Source organism: Capsicum annuum, chromosome 3 (genome assembly GCF_002878395.1).
Source record: "Capsicum annuum cultivar UCD-10X-F1 chromosome 3, UCD10Xv1.1, whole genome shotgun sequence".
In the NCBI taxonomy this organism is placed as follows: Eukaryota; Viridiplantae; Streptophyta; class Magnoliopsida; order Solanales; family Solanaceae; genus Capsicum; species Capsicum annuum.
The window spans coordinates 118530935-118547850 of record NC_061113.1 but is presented as its reverse complement, the minus strand read 5'-3'; the positions used below and the strand labels follow the sequence as shown (position 1 = coordinate 118547850).

The 16916-nt window shown below is 31.8% G+C and overlaps 1 protein-coding gene across 1 annotated transcript; it reads left to right on the top strand.

Annotated features, from left to right (window-relative positions):
- Positions 1–12449: 12449 nt before the first annotated feature.
- On the top strand, positions 12450–16602 carry LOC107873093 (metacaspase-1). The gene is made up of 5 exons (XM_016719819.2): positions 12450–13032; positions 15039–15369; positions 15563–15683; positions 15785–15991; positions 16321–16602. Exons 1-5 carry the CDS (start codon positions 12600–12602, stop codon positions 16378–16380), a joined length of 1152 nt encoding a protein of 383 aa, XP_016575305.2. The 5' UTR covers positions 12450–12599; the 3' UTR covers positions 16381–16602.
- Positions 16603–16916: the final 314 nt, after the last annotated feature.

The following is a 16916-nucleotide window of genomic DNA, read 5'->3' as shown; positions in this document are numbered from 1 at the left end:
TTCTTTCCTTTTTTTTTTTTTTTCTTTTTAGTTTTTCTCAACCCTTACTTTTTGTCTTTACATCTGTCAACGTCTACTTTTATAAAAAAAAAAAAAATTAAAATTTTTCTCGACCTTTTTTCTATTTAATCTTTCTTTTTTTTACCAACCTTTATTTTTTTTCCTATTCACTCTCAACTTCTACATTTTCTTTGATTTTTATTTTTCTAATATTTTTCTTCATTTTCTTCTTTTTTCGCAATTTTTATTATTTTTGTTCTTTTCTTCGATTTCTTTCATTCAAGTTACATTTCATGAGCAAGAGTTGACATTATCACATTATAAAGGCAAGACTTACGACTTTCGAACAATAAGCTACATTTCATGGGTAAGAGTTGACACTACTACATTTTAGAGGCAAGACTTATGACTTTCAAACAACAAGTTATGTTTCATGGGCAAGAGTCGACACTACCACATTGTATTTTGATTTATGAGATGTTTTATAACTCTTACCTTAAAGAAAAGACTCAGCTCAGGGACTTTCAAACAATAAATTATACCCTACGGACAAGAGTTGACTCTACCACGTTATGTATTCATTTATGAGATGTTCTACAACTATTTCCTTAAAGGCAAGACTTAGCTTAAGGACTTTCAAACAACAAGTTATGTTTCATGGGCAAGAGTCGACACTACCACATTGTATTTTGATTTATGAGATGTTCTACAACTATTGTCTTAGAGGCAACACTTAGCTCAGGGACTTTCAAACAACAAATTATGCCCCACGGGAAGAGTTAACTCTACCACGTTATATTTTCATTTATGAGATGTTCTACAACTATTGTCTTAGAGGCAAGACTTAGCTTAAAAACTTTCAAACAATAAATTATGCCCCACGGGTAAGAGTAAATTCTACCGCGTTATATTTTCATTTATGATATGTTCTACAACTATTGCCTTAGAGGCAAGACTTAGCTCAAGGAATTTCAAATAACAAATTATGCCTCACGGGCAAGAGTTGACTCTACCACATTATGTTTTCATTTATGAGATCTTCTACAACTCTTGCCTTAGAGGCAGGATATGACTCAAGGACTTTCAAACTACAAATTATGCCCCATGGGCAAGAGTTAACTCTACCACCTTATATTTTCATTTATTAGATGTTCTACAACTATTGCCTCAGAGGCAAGACTCGGCTCAAGGACTTTCAAACTATAAATTATGCCCCACGGGCAAGATTTGACTTTACCACGTTATGTTTTCATTTAAGAGATGTTCTATAACTATTGCCTTAGAGGCAAGACTTAATTAGCTCAAGGACTTTCAAACTACAAATTATCCTCCACGGGCAAGGGGTGACTCTACCACGTTATGTTTCATTTATGAGATGTTCTACAACTATTGCCTTAGAGGCAAAACTTAGCTTCAGGACTTTCAAACTACAAATTATACCCCACGGGCAAGAGTTGACACTACCATGTTATGTTTTTCATTTATGAGATGTTCTGCAACTCTTGCCTTAGAGGCAAGACTTAATTAGCTCAAGGACTTTTAAACTACAAATTATGCCCCACAGGCAAGAGTTGACTCTACCACGTTATGTTTTCATTTATGAGATGTTCTACAACTATTTTCTTAGAGGAATGACTTAGCTCAAGGACTTTCAAACTACAAATAATGCCCCACGGACAAGAGTTGACACTACCACGTTATGTCTTCATTTATGAGATGTTCTATAACTCTTGCCTTAGAGGCAAGATTTAGCTCAAAGACTTTCAAACTATAAATTATGCCCCATGGGCAAGAGTTGACACTACCACGTTATGTCTTCATTTATGGGATGTTCTACAACTCTTGCCTTAGAGGAAAGACTTAGCTCAAGGACTTTCAAATAATAAACTATGCCCCACGGGCAAGAGTTGACACTATCACATTATGCCTTTATTTACGAGATATTCTACAACTCTTGTCTTAGAGACAAGACTTATCTCAAGAATTTTCAAAGAACTTCATAAAAATAATTCATGCCCTTAAATTTGCTTTGATGTAAAAAAAAGAAGATATCTTCGTGGACTATCCAATTTTTTATTTATTAGTAAAATATAATAGAAGTTGAGAAAAAAAGAAAAAAACGATCAAACAAAATAGAAAAAAAAAAAAAGATTGAGAAAAAAAATGAAAGATCAATAAAAAAGCAAAGAATTAAAAAACTGAAAAAAATAAAAATGAGAGGAAAAATAAAAATAAAGTTTGAGAAAAATGAGGGAAAAAAGGAAAACTGAAAAAAGAAAAAAACGATCAAGAAAAATAGAGAAATAAAAAAAAAGAGTGAGAAAAAAAGGCAAGAAAAAAATAAAGAATAAGAAAAAAGTGATGAATTAAAAAAATTGAGAAAATAAAAAATGAGAGGAAAAAATAAAAATAAAGTTTGAGAAAAATGAGGGGGGGAAAAGAGAACCGATAAAAATAAAAAATAAAACAAAAATAAAGTTTAAAGACAAATGAATTAAAAAAAGAAAAAAAAATAGACAATGCTTGAGAAAAAAAAAGGAGAAAAGAATAAAGGCTGAGACAAACGAATTAAAACATGAAAATAAAATTAAAGGAAAAAACAAAAAATAAAAATAATAAAAAAAATAGAATAATAAAATTAAAGGAAAAAATAAAAAGTGAAAAATAATAAAAAATAAAATTTGAGAGACAGATAAGTATGGAAAGTTAAAAAAAATATATTTGAGGTGTAGAGGGGCAAAATGCTACTTGTGCTATACTTAAAAAGTAAGGAAGGTTATTATTTAAAGAATTTCTTATTGAGGTCAAATATCTAAAGTCACTCATATTTGGGTCTATGGCATGCAATTTCCTAGTTAGAAGAAGCCATTTATCCTAAATTAATATTATAATAATAATCATATCAATTAATGTGACATTTTTTGAATTTTAAAATTTAAATAAATTTATTTTTGAGAGTAATTTTTACAGATATTTTAAAATATTTTAAATTATCAATTATTGTGACTTATTATTCAAGTATATAATTTTATTTCAAAAATCTAATTCACGATCAAACTTAAACTCTACAAATGTATAAATTAATAAAGAGTGTGAAAAATAAAATTTGATGGGTCTATATTACTGTTTTTCAAAGAACACAGGCTCGGTATATTTTAATTTTTAATTTCAATTTATGCGACACAAATAGAATTTGTAATTTTCAAATAATATATGTTACTCTCCTTGTTCAACTTTTGTGGTATTGACAGTCAATTATAATTTTTAAGTAATTTGAGTTTTTAATTATTGTGATTTATAAAACTTTTTCTTTTATTCTAATTTAAGTGGCATAACGCTTAGATGACCATAATAATTAATTAGAGGTGATATAGTAAAATCATGATTGAAGCAGCGAAGTAGACATGCTTTAAATGACTCACAACAACTAATTAGAAGTGATTATAAAAGATACTTGTTAAAAAAATTTAAGTGAGTCCCATATAAGACGTGAAGTTAATTTAAAACATCAAGGGTTAACTTATCATTTTATATCTATTTTATAGAGTTAACTTATCATTTTATATCTATTTTATCTTTTTATTAAATATTATTTTTTTAATATTTAGATGACTTATAATAATTAATTAGGGTGAAATTTGGTAAAATTACGATTGAAGCAACTCAAGCAGACATGTCATAAATGCCTATTTTATTTTTATTAAATATTATTAATTTTTTGATATATAAATAACTTATAATAATTAATTAAGAGTGATATGGCAAAATCACTGTTGAGACCCTTTGGTTTGCACCACACAGTGAGGGACCAAGTCCCTTAGAGTCAATCACAGGATAAATACAGTAAAGTAATCAGGAATCAAAAGATAGTGCAGGAAGAGTAAAAACACAAGATTTTAATGTGGAAATCCCCCTTGCTTAAGGAAGGAAAAAACCACGGCTTGCCCTCACAAGCTCTCCAAAATCCACCATAATCAACCTCTTGATTAGAGTCTTCAATGAACCTAACTCTAGGTTCCTTTCGCTTGTAATAACTCTACTACAAGTTCATCTTGACAACTCTGTCAATGACTCTCTACATTAACTAACTCTAATCAGTATCAAACTTAGGAAACTCTACTTAAGCACTGTCTGCTCAAGGAGAAAAGTTCATTACTCTTATAACACGAGTAATTTATTTACAAATCAAACTCACTCAGGAACAATTTCTATTTAAGCACACATGAACAGATAAGAACTTGAGCAATGTTGAAATAATATGTTTTCTTCCTTTATTCACTCTTTGTATTTGCCAAAAGACTATTTGATGAAGAAGCATTTTTTTCTTTTATAGATGAGTGATGACTAGTGCTGAATTATCATTGAACCAGGTGTCTTATTCAGTACAAACAACACCTGCAAATTTGTTACACAAGAGGACAAAGTTGTGCAGATATGCGTGCCAGCTGTACTATACCATGAACATTTAGGAACCTGGTCCCTTGCAGTTAGTTGCTCATCATCAAAACTACAGATAGCAATTTTCCTCTTTTTTGACGATGATAAACCAATCATACAGCTTTGAGCGAATTCATCACATTTAATCTGTGTAATTACTACTCCGAATATGGATGTTCCCCCTATCATCATGCTTCCACCATTATGCAACACAGGGATGTGGTCTCTTGTTGTCATTTACAGCAAAAACTTAAATTTCTTCCCCCTGTCATCATGCACCTTCATTTAGTGCATTTGCATACTTCCCCCTATTAGCATGCCACACAGGAATACACACATCTGATCCTTACACATGAAGTCGGTATTTTCTCTTTTGGCATCATTTAAAAGGAATAACAGTAAATCAAGAGTAAAGATAAGTGCAAGCTAATTAACTCATGGTCACTGGGACAACACTAACATAAAGAACAACTTTAAACTGAAGGAAACAGATGAGGCCCACTCATAGAAATTCATTCATGATTAACTAGGATAAGTACCTTTATAATAATATAAAAAAGAAATTATAAAACAACTGTTTGCAAAGGCCACACAGGAATCATGAACTGAAAACTGACACAAAATTGAACAAAGAGGATAAGACTCAGGTAGAAAGTGATTTCAACAACATGTCCATTCTAGTAGCCTCAGCAAAATGAGCATCCAACAACTGTTTGGTGAGAGTTTTAACTTCAACATTTAACCCTTGAACCTCACAAGTTAGTTCTGCAACCTTTCCCTTTATATTTGCATTTTCTGCTGCCAGTTCTTCAGTGGCACTAGGTTCCTTTGAGGATAACTTCTGATTCTATAGTTTTAGATGAACTATTTCAGTGTCCTTTTCATCTATTTGAATCCTCAACTCCTCCATTACTTTTTTCAAATTTTCTTGAGCAGCCAAGAGTTTTGATACTTGGGACACAGTTTTAACCTTTCCTTCAATACATTCATTCTCCACTAAGGATGTCAAACTAAACTTTAGTTTAACTATTACAGGGGTTCCCTTTGTCCCAATTATTCCATAGTAATCAAATACCTTATTTAGGAAGTACTCATAAGGCATCCCATGCTTTCCTTCTTTCTCATAGATTACTTTCTTCATGTACTCTATCATAAGAGTAGGTAAGCTTAGCAACTCAAGCTTACTCAAATATTCTATCAGGAACAAGTTAACACTAGAGGCAATGGTCTTTTTCTCTGATCTTGGTAACAGAACCTTGTTGATAAACTCAAATACTAGCTGAAACTCACTAATTAAAAAAGTTTTTTTTTCACAACAACTATTGAAGTTCCACCCACTTTTGATGCTTCAATCATAAATTTAGTGGTAGTCTGCTCCTTCTAGTAGGCTGCTCCTTCACAACAGATTTTACTCTCATACCATATACATCTAAAATCCTTCCCAGTGCTTCTTCATCTAGATGGATAGACTTTCCTTGCACCTGGGTAGTTAAGCTTAGCCCATCTTCTGAGAATTCCATGGTATAGTAAAACTCTCTAACTTCATTTTCAAACACCATGGGAGTTGATTCTTCAAGTAGGTGAAGCCAACCTTAGGGTTTCACATATTATACCAATTCCACCATCCCTGATTTAACATAGATCCTTGGATCAAACACTCTTCCAGTCAATACTTTTTGGGTTTCCAGGACAGCATTCCTTGATTCTCTAGGGACAACCTTCTTCTCTTTCTCTTTTCGTACTCCTCAATTTAGCCTTAAGCTAGTGCTGACATCTCTCTTTCAAATGTCCAGTTCTTGTACAATAAGTACACATAAGTTCATACTATTTGCTTCCAACATAATGAACAACCTTTCATTTAGACTCAATAGGTTGGAATTCTTCTTGATAGCTCAGACCTCTACTATCATTAACACCTTGACTGGTAGGATTAGAAAAGATCTATGAAGAATTAGTCCATTTGTTAATCTCTTCTTTCAAACGGATCAGACTCCTTTCTAATTCGTCATTCTTATGCAGTGCAAACGTAAGGTGTTTTTGAGATTTCCTCAGTTTTTCCTTAAGATAAATTTTAAGCCTTGAAGCTTCCTTTTCCCCCTTACTATTTGAATTATTTCCCTTCTTCAGTTGACTCATGCAACTCAAATTCTCTACCTTCTTTTCTAAAGCATTCTTCTCAGCAGCAAGTTCACGTACAGAATCAATCAAGACATTAGCAAGCCTTTTTATCTTTCTAACAGTGTAATTATCTAGATTCTCCTTAATATAAAAAAGAGTTACTTCTTTTTTTTTTCATCCTCTGTGTTTGCCATGAATGCAATTAAGAAATCATAGATACATGGACTGTTTCCACTGCTATCATAGAAACATCGCTAATATTCTTATTTTCACCTAAATAACTGGAAGAGTCTCTCCATGCTGCCAGAGCTTGCTTTACTGCATAATCAGCTGCAGCCTTCCTTCTTGAATTGTCAGGGACCTGGTCCCTGATCTTTTCTTTGTCACCTACAACCTTGAGGTAATTCTAATGATCAATTTTGTGGAAGGGACAGTCCTTAATGAAATGCTCAGGACTTTCACATTTGTGACAAACCTAAACATTGCCTCCTCTTTTGATATTCCTTCCTCTCCTTTGAAACTGACTACTCTTCTTGATGGCTCTAATACTTTCTTTTGCCAAATAGGCAAAATCACTGTCATCTTCATATGGATCATATTTATAAGCCCTTAATGCCAACGATTTTTCTTTTTTCACTTTCTTCTTCTCCACCCCTTGTCGCTTTTTGAGCTCATGGGTTTTCATATTTCCAATAAGTTCATCCATTGTGAGAGTCTTCAGGTTCCTTGCCTCAGTTATTGCATCCACTTTTCTTTTCCAGGACTTAGGAAGAACACCAAGAATTTTTCTCACTTGTTTGTACAAGGGAATCACTTTTCCTAAGAAGTGAAGCTCATTTGTGATAGAAGTGAATCTTGTATGCATTTGTTGATTTGTTTCTCATTCTTTCATGGTGAAGGTCTCATACGGAATAGTAAGCATGTCTACTTTTGAATCTTTCACATCATTAGTACCTTCATGAGCAGTCCTCAAGCAGTCCCAAATCTCTTTAGGCATTTTCACAAGCGGAGATCCTGTTATATTCATCAGATCCTATTCAACAAACTAGTAAGTTCTTGACCTTGTAATTCTTCTCAATTTTCATTCTATCTTCATCATCATACTCTCTCCTGGTCTTAACAACCATTCTAGTTATTTCTCCTTCTTTGACTTCTTTAACAGAAACATGAGGTCCATCAAGGATTATGTCTATCAGTTTATTATCTTCAGTCATAATGAAGTCATATATCCTGGTTTTCCACCACCCATAATATTGTCCATTGATTCTTGATTGTCTAGTGGTAGATTGCCCTTCTTCTATATTAGGTGGAGATGTCATACTAACCAGTACACTCTAGGTGTTAACCTTTTAGAGTGAACCTTCTCTGATACCAATTATTGAAATCCTTGGGGGTTGCACCACAAAGTGAGGGACCATGTCCCTCAAAGTCAATCATAGGCAAAATACAGTAAAGTAACCAAGAATCAAAAGACAGTGCAAGAAGAGTAAAAACACAAGATTTTAACGTGGAAATGCCCTTGCTCTAGTAAGGCAAAAACAACGGCTTACCCTCACAAGCTTTCCAAAATCAACTATAATCAACTTCTCGATTACAGTCTTTAATAAACCTTATTCTAGGTTCCTTTCGCTTGTAATAACTCTACTACAAGCTCATCTTGACAACTCTGCCAAGGACCATCTACACTGATTAACTCTAATCAGTATCAAACTTAGGCAACTCTACAAAAACACTCTCTAATAAAGGAGAAAAGTTCATTACTCTTATAACACGAGTAATTCATTTACAAACCAGACTCACTCAAGAACAATTTATATTTAAGCACACATGAAAGATAAGAACTTGAGCAATGTTGAAATGGGATTTTTGCTGCCTCTTTTCACTCTTTGTATTTGCCAAAAAACTATTTGATGAATAAGCATCTTTTTTATTTTATAGATTAGTGATGATTAGGGCTAAAATATCATTGGACCAGGTGTCCTATTCAGTACAAGCAACACCTACAAGTTTGTTATACAAGAAGACAGAATTGTGCAGATACGTGTGCCAACTATATTGTACCATGAACATCCAAGGACCTGGTCCCTTGCAGTTAGCTGCTCATCATCAAAACTATATATAGCAATCACGAAGCAAGAAGCTGAAGCAGACATGTCGACGGAGAGCTACCTCAACCGCCCAACTCCCTCTTATATAATAAGATAAATACGATTGAACCAGCTGAAGCAGACATGTCATAAATGTCTATTTTATTTTTTATTAAATATTATTAATTTTTTTATATAGAAATAATTTATAATAATTAATTAAGAGTGATATGATAAAATCACAAAACAAGCAGTTGAAGCAGACATGTCGGCGGAGAGCTGCTTTAACCGCCCAACTCCCTCTTGTACTAGATATCAAAGCCCGTGCCAGCATGGACCCAATATATGTTACTTTTTTTATCTCAATTTATATGGTATATATAAAATTTGAAAAGTTAATAAATTCTTTTGTATATTTTTAAATATTTTACATTATTAGTTATTGATTTATAGTACTTTTACATAATTTTTAATTACTATATGCTACTCTTTTTGTCCCAATTTATGTGACACTAATGAAATATTTGAGAGAGTCAATCAAATTTGTTATATTATTTTTGATATCTTAAGTCATTAATTATATTATGATTTATATGACTTTCTACGTAATTTTAAAGTAATATTCCTCTATCCCAATTTATATGAAATAAATTATTAATTATTGTAATTTACAATATTTTTTACACAATTTTCAAATATATAACAAGTTAAATAAAATAATTAAATTAAAATCTAGATAACTAATTATATTTTTAATATATTTTTAGATTTTTTAAGTCATTAGCTATTGTAATTTATAATACTTTTTTTGGCATTATATTTTACTATTTTAAGTTGTTAGCTATTGTTGTTCAAACTTTTGTGGCACTGATAATCAATTATATTTTAAAAGTAATTTAAATTTTAATTATTGCGATTTATAATATTTTTTCTTCTATTCTAATTTAATCGACACTGATATAATTTCAAAAGTCAATCAAATATCATGATTGAAGTAGCGGAGCAAACATGTCTTAAATGACTCATAATAACTAATTAGAAGTGATATAGCAAAATTGCTATAAAAATTCTTGTGAAAAAAAATTTAACTGGGCCTCATATAAAATGTCAAATTAATTTAAAACTTCAAGAGTTTATTTATCATTTTATGTCTGTTTTAATTTTTTAATTAAATAATATTAATTTTTTTAATACTTAAATGACTTATAATAATTAATTATGAGTGATATAATAAAATTACGATTGAATCAATTGAAATAGACATGTCATAAATATCTATTTTACTTTTTATTAAATATTACTAATTTTTTAATACATAAATGACATATAATAATTAATTAGAGGTGATATAGTAAAATCACGGAGCAAACAAACAGCTGAAAACAAGCGGCTGGAAGCAGGCATGACAACGGTCAGCTGTCTGCTACTCACGCTTATATCTATAATATATTAAAAATGTGAAAACCCTTATAAGATGAATTGAACTTTTTTTCCTTTATTAAAAGACCTTTCTTTAGACAAAATTGTCTTTTCACTATTTTCTTTAATTATTATTTAATTATTTTTATTATATTAACTAGACTCCTAAAATATATGGGACTCCTAAAATATATGAAAGGAGAATCAATTAATATTTTTCCTTGTACTGATCAATTAGAAGCCCTTCATTAAAAGACTCTTCTTTAGACAAAACTGTCTTTTTGCTATTTTTTAATTATTATTTAATTATTTTTATTATATTAACTACACTCCTAAAATATATGGAAGGAGAATCAATTAATATTTTTTCTTGTACTGATTAATTAGAAAAATACTAGAACTCTATTAAGGAAATACTTCTATAAATATTGAGATACACATTAAACTACCGAAGAAATCAATATCAAAAGGGTTATGTTTGGGCGTTTTGAAATGATAAGAAATTTTGAAGTTCTTATTTACTTTAAAGGGTAATCTAGAAATAAATGAGTAACTTTACTTTCATAATTAATCGATTTATATGATAAAAGATCATATCTATAACATTTTTTAAAATTGTCTTTTTGGTTTGATAATGAATAGAGTTCAGAATCATTTTCTTTATAGTAGTAATAAAGAGGAAGAGAAAATCAAGGGGTAAAACTGATCATCTCGATCGTCTATGAGGCAACCTCAATGAAAAAAAAAAGGACAGGCCGGTGCACTAAGACAACCTCAGTGAACAACTATTAAAAAAATTAAATAATTTAAAGAATCAAATAAAAGAATAGAGAAGGTAAAACAAGGTTAATTATTATTTGATTATTAAAAGTAAGGGTGAGTTTGGAAATTTGAACCCCCTCTTAGTGTCAAAGAAGACTAGAGAAAATATTAAAATTATCATGTACAATGAAACATATTAAGTAAACAGCAATTTTTCTTCGAAAAGTTAACTAATATTATTCATCTAAAAAACACAGTTATAAACTTATTTAATTGGTGAAATTATAAGCTCTCTTCTCTTTTTTATTTTACTAGTTTAGGTATACGTGACTCGCGCGTGTACCTCACTTTATTGAGTTCAAACGTTACACTAAATAAGATATTTGTCTAAATAACAAAGATAAATACAATAATTAAATTCAACATCTTTGGAGAATTTATTTAATTAAACCTAACATTTACCAAAAAAAAAATTGTCAAAGTCGATCGACATTCATCTAATGCGATGAAAGAGACATCAAAACAATATAACTACACAAAAATTTTCTTAAAGCCGTCTGACACTCATCTACCATCTGTAAACTATAACAAAATAATACGATAATAGAGACATCAAAATAATACAACTAAACTTAACCTTTACACAAAATTTTTTCTCAAAACAGAGATATAAAAATAATACAATTAAATCTAATCTTTGCCTAAAAAAAATCCCCGAAGCTGACCGACATTCATCTACCACCTGTAAACTACAATAAAATAATACAATTACGATTACAAAGCTTCAATTTTGATGAAAATAATTCTTGTGTGAGCGAAAATTTTGACCTTAAAGAATGACCTGAATGAAAACAAAGAAGATATATATATATATATATACACACGTTGAATTCTATTATATTGACAAAAACCGTGAAGAAGTTGAGGATTCGAAAATTAAACATCCATCAATCTAGACATGCAACCGAATTAAGTTCGATGAACATCGATCATATTTTCCCAATATGTAAATTGATTTCTTCGGTAGTTTAACATGCATCTCAATATTTATATAAGTATTTCCTTAATAGAGTCCTAGTATTTTTCTAATTGATCAGTACAAGGAAGAATATTAATTGATTCTCCTTCCATTTATTTTAGGAGTCCTATATATTTTAGCAGTCTAGTTAATATAATAAAAATAATTTAATAATAATTAAAAAAAATAGTGAAAAGACAATTTTATCTAAAGAAAAGTCTTTGGACTTCTAATTGATCAGCACAAGAAAAAATATTAATTGATTATCCTTTCATATATTTTAAGAGTCTCATATATTTTAGTAGTCTAGTTAATATAATAAAAATAATTAAATAATAATTAAAGAAAATAGTGAAAAGATAATTTTGTCTAAAAAAAATATTTTAATAAAAGACAAAAAGTTAAATTCAAAGTCTTTACATTTTTAATATATTATAGATATAGATATAGATCGTAGATTGCAGTTATAAACTTATTTAGTTGGGCATTATATTTGAAAAATTGCCTATATTTTTTAAATAATCAAAATTTATAATAATAGGGTAGACATGCATGAAAGTCAACCTACGAGCCTTCGTCTCCTCCTCCATTCTCATTCCTACCAACTTCCATTTCTTTTTTTTCATTTTATTTTATCTATAAATAAATAAATTCACTCTTTGCTGTCACCCATCAATCCACTAATACATAAAAGTGATCACCATATTCAATTATCTTAATCGAAGTTCCACTGTTAATTAATTGAGGAAAAAAAAAAGATGATGCTTGTCAACTGTTCCAACTGCCACACACCCTTACAACTTCCACCAGGTGCAAAGTCCATACGCTGCGCCATCTGCCGAGCCGTAACTCTTATCGCTGACCCTCGCACTAATCCAGCACCACTACCACCACCACGTCCTTCCGCCTACTATCCTACAGCCCCTGCCCCGCCACCACCACCAACACCAGCTTCTGCCTACAATAACCACTACTATCCTCTAGCTCCTCCCCCGTCTCCTTATAATTACCACTTAACTTCAGGTCAAAATTCCTTGTCACAGGGCGCGCGAAAGAGAGCTGTGATTGTTGGTATTTCGTATAAGAACACCAAGAATGAACTCAAGGGATGCATCAATGATGCCAAATGTATGAGGTTCTTGCTCACCAATCGATTCAAGTTTCCTCAAGACTCCATTCTCATGCTTACTGGTATAACTCTCGTTCATCCCTTTGAATACAATACGCTCCCTTTTTCCCATCTTTGAACTTATCGTATCTTGACTTTGACTTGTTCTGAGGTAACTTTCAATTGTTTTCTAATGCATTGTGCCCATTTTTCCAATGGAATTACATTTATCACTTCATGACCTCTAGCAATTAGAGGAATTCGAAAATTTTCAACTGCTGGTTGAATTTTGAAAACAGAATAACCAATATTTTGTAGATCAGGGGGAAGGGGTCAAGCAATTGAAAGAAAAATTAAAGCATGAAAATTTACCTTTTTACTACATTCTGCTAAATGTTGTGTTGGTTTTTTAGTATAGTATTTAGTGTCAGACAAGAGACCAAGTTATTGTAGGAACTCAGAATATTGAGTCCAAACAAACATGTTAGGTTCTCTATGCAATATTCGGGTCACTGCAATGTTTTACAAAAATGTCAAAACCAACTAATATTGTTCAAGTATTTCCTCGTCCTTTGTTTTTCTCCTTTATGAAACTTTGGATCTTCACATAAGTAAGACCAAGTGTTCAGACCTGACAAATGGAAAAGTAATTTTCAATTCTTTATTTACACAAAAAATAAAAATAGACCACTTTATGTGTAACATTTTCTCTTGCTCCTTCCCACGTAAAAATGGCAGTCCGATTCACTAAAGCTCCACTATGCGCAAGGTCAAGAAAGGATCCACCACAAGGGTGTATTATACATAGCTTTACCTTGCATTTTGTCGGAGGCTGTTTCTAAGGCTTGAACCCATGACCTCCTGGTCACATGGCAAAAAAATTGGTTCTCCTCACATGATTTTTTAATATGATTAATTATCAATTTTCGCATTAGTTTGGTTCTTTGGGTTATCAAATCTCTTACTACTACTTTTGTAGACAAATATTACCACTGTGCTCTTTCTAAACAAATCAGGTTGGCATTTATTCAGTTTAAGCTAAATATGATAGAGATTATGTTGTTCACTAATGTCTATTATCTTATTTCTCATGGTTATTGATAGCAAGTGCAACTGCTGGAATCTGTTGTTCCACTCTTTTGTCTAGTTGTTGCTTAGAGTGATAATTGGTCCTGATCTTGTGTTTATGTGTAGGAAACTTTAGAATTTTCAAATGTTTGTCCTATTTATTCCCCCGCCCCAATTTATGTAGCAACTCATGAAGAAAAAAAAGTATGTAGTTACAACTAGTTTCAAGAATTCAAATGTATTTTAACAAATTGTATTTAAACAATAATGTGGCATTTTCTTTATCACCTAGGAGCAACTTTTAGCTACAATTTAATCAGATAAGTCAATCTAATTTCTAAAATTGTGATTAAGCAAATTGTATTACATAAGAGACAGAAGGAATAACATGAGGAGACAGAGGAATAACATCTAACAAAATATTTTCGTAAAAGGTATACTCAATATGCCTTTTATTTTCTTCTTCACACCTTTATGTGACAATCACAGCTTTCTCCAAAAGAGTGTGCTGATGTAATATTGAAGTGAGATGACAATGCTGGTCTATATACTTAACTGCTATGCGAACTCCATCATTAATGATAACATAAGCTTATTGCATTTCTACTTAGGATCATGACTTCACCATCTGAAAACATTGTACTGGATTTCCCCAAAACGGTAAAACTGAAGTTGTCTGGTATATAAAGAACAACCTTGAGGTAGAAGTCTGCTAAGTCCTATCTTGCCATGAGTTAAAATCTTGAATACATCATGCATTCTTTTATGTGTCTGTCGCTTTATGCTCTCATATTTGGTGTCTTGGGAATAATTCGTAAAGGCTATGGCATTTTCCCCTTTCAGTTTGATTCTGTGTTATCTTTTGCGAGGAGATGTGATGGGGACTAAGGATCTAGGTCAATAAGTTTTCTGTTTTAGTTATATACCATCGCATGTTCTCATGTTATATAATATAGATAAACTCACTATTAACTAATTCTAACTCTGAAATCTCCATTTCCCTGTGGAAATATACTTTCAGACGAAGAGAGAGATCCATACAGAATTCCAACAAAACATAATATAAGAATGGCAATGTACTGGCTTGTGCAAGGTTGTCAGGCAGGGGATTCTCTGGTGTTTCATTATTCTGGTCATGGTTCACAACAGAGGAATTACACTGGAGATGAAGTTGATGGGTTCGATGAAACACTTTGCCCCTTGGATTTTGAAACCCAAGGAATGATCGTTGATGATGAAATTAATGCAACACTTGTTAGGCCTCTTCCCCGTGGGGCTAAGCTTCATGCTATTATTGATGCTTGTCACAGTGGTACTATGCTTGATCTACCGTTTCTTTGTAGGATGGACAGGTCTGTAGCACTAGTTCTTTTTCTGCATAATGCTAGATTGTCTAATAGGCTAGTTTGAGGACGAGAAGAGATTAAGTATTCTCTAGTAGGTGTTGCTTTAGAACTAGGTATAATAGACCACGCTCTCAGTCCAATACCTTTCCAGAAATACTTCCATAACTGTTATCTCATATTTGATGCCCGTTGGTTACAGGACTGGACGATATGTATGGGAAGACCATCGTCCTCAATCAGGAGCATGGAAAGGAACAAGTGGGGGAGAGGTCATATCCTTCAGTGGTTGTGATGATGATCAAACTTCTGCTGATACGGATGTAAAATTCTTTCCTCTTAAATTTTGAATTCGGGATATCGAAATGTATACGATTAAACAATCTAACTAAGCCAATTAAATGAATGTTCTAATTGATGGCAGAGTTTGTCCAAGGTCACTTCAACTGGTGCGATGACCTTTTCCTTCATCCAAGCAATTGAGCACGGACAAGGAACCACGTATGGAGGTATTCTAAATGCAATGAGATCTTCCATTCGCAGTTCTGATAATGATCTAGGGGGTGGCATTGTGACGTCTCTTCTGACAATGCTGGTTACGGGAGGAAGTGTTGGCATTGGAATGAGACAGGTACCTTATGCTAAAAGAATGTGTTTGTTTAATTTAAATGTTTGATCATGCTAGAAATAGATAGCGTTTTAGGTTAAAAAAAAAATTTAAGATGAATGTTAGGACTGGATATGGAATAGGTTCATTTGTAACCAATTGCTAATGGCGCATAGAATCGCATGACTGGATAGCTTTTACCCAAAAAAGTTTCTTCTAATTTTTTTTTAATAAAAAATATCCCTCTTTCTTCTCTTCGGTATCAGTCCATTCATAGACATTGAAACATAAGTGTCTATATATGGAATCAGTATTTTTGATGTCAAAATTGTTGTTTTCATCTTTTGTTGCAGGAGCCACAGTTGACAGCAACTGAGCCATTTGATGTGTACACCAAGCCATTTTCATTATAGCAGCTTATCAAGCACCACTACCAACCTACAGTTTTCAACTTTAATTTCATATAGTTGGGTGTTGAGTTCCTGTACAGCTACTAAGAAGGAATTTTTAGAGTATTAAGTTTCTTAAGTTCTTCAATTTCGTACAAATTAATCATTCATGTAAAACTATGTTTGTAATAGGAATCTCATCGAAATTGCTGGAGTATAAATCCATATTTAGCTTTTCCAGTTTCACATTCTTCTTTCCTATTCCTTCCCACCCCGGGGAAATCCATAGACAGTTCAATAAAGGAAAAAACTCAAATATGCCACTGAATTATCAGAAATGACTCATTTATGTTATCCGTTAAAAGTTAGGTTCATTTATGTCATCGTCGTTACAAAACCGGCTCATCCATGCCATTACTTTTTAACAACCGATTTTTAAAAATAGTCTTGCCACGTGGCAGCTTATTAGATGGCCACGTCATTTTTAATTTTTTTTTTTAAAAAATAATTTTTTTTTATCCATTAAAATGAATCCACACAACTTTTTGATCCATTGAAAA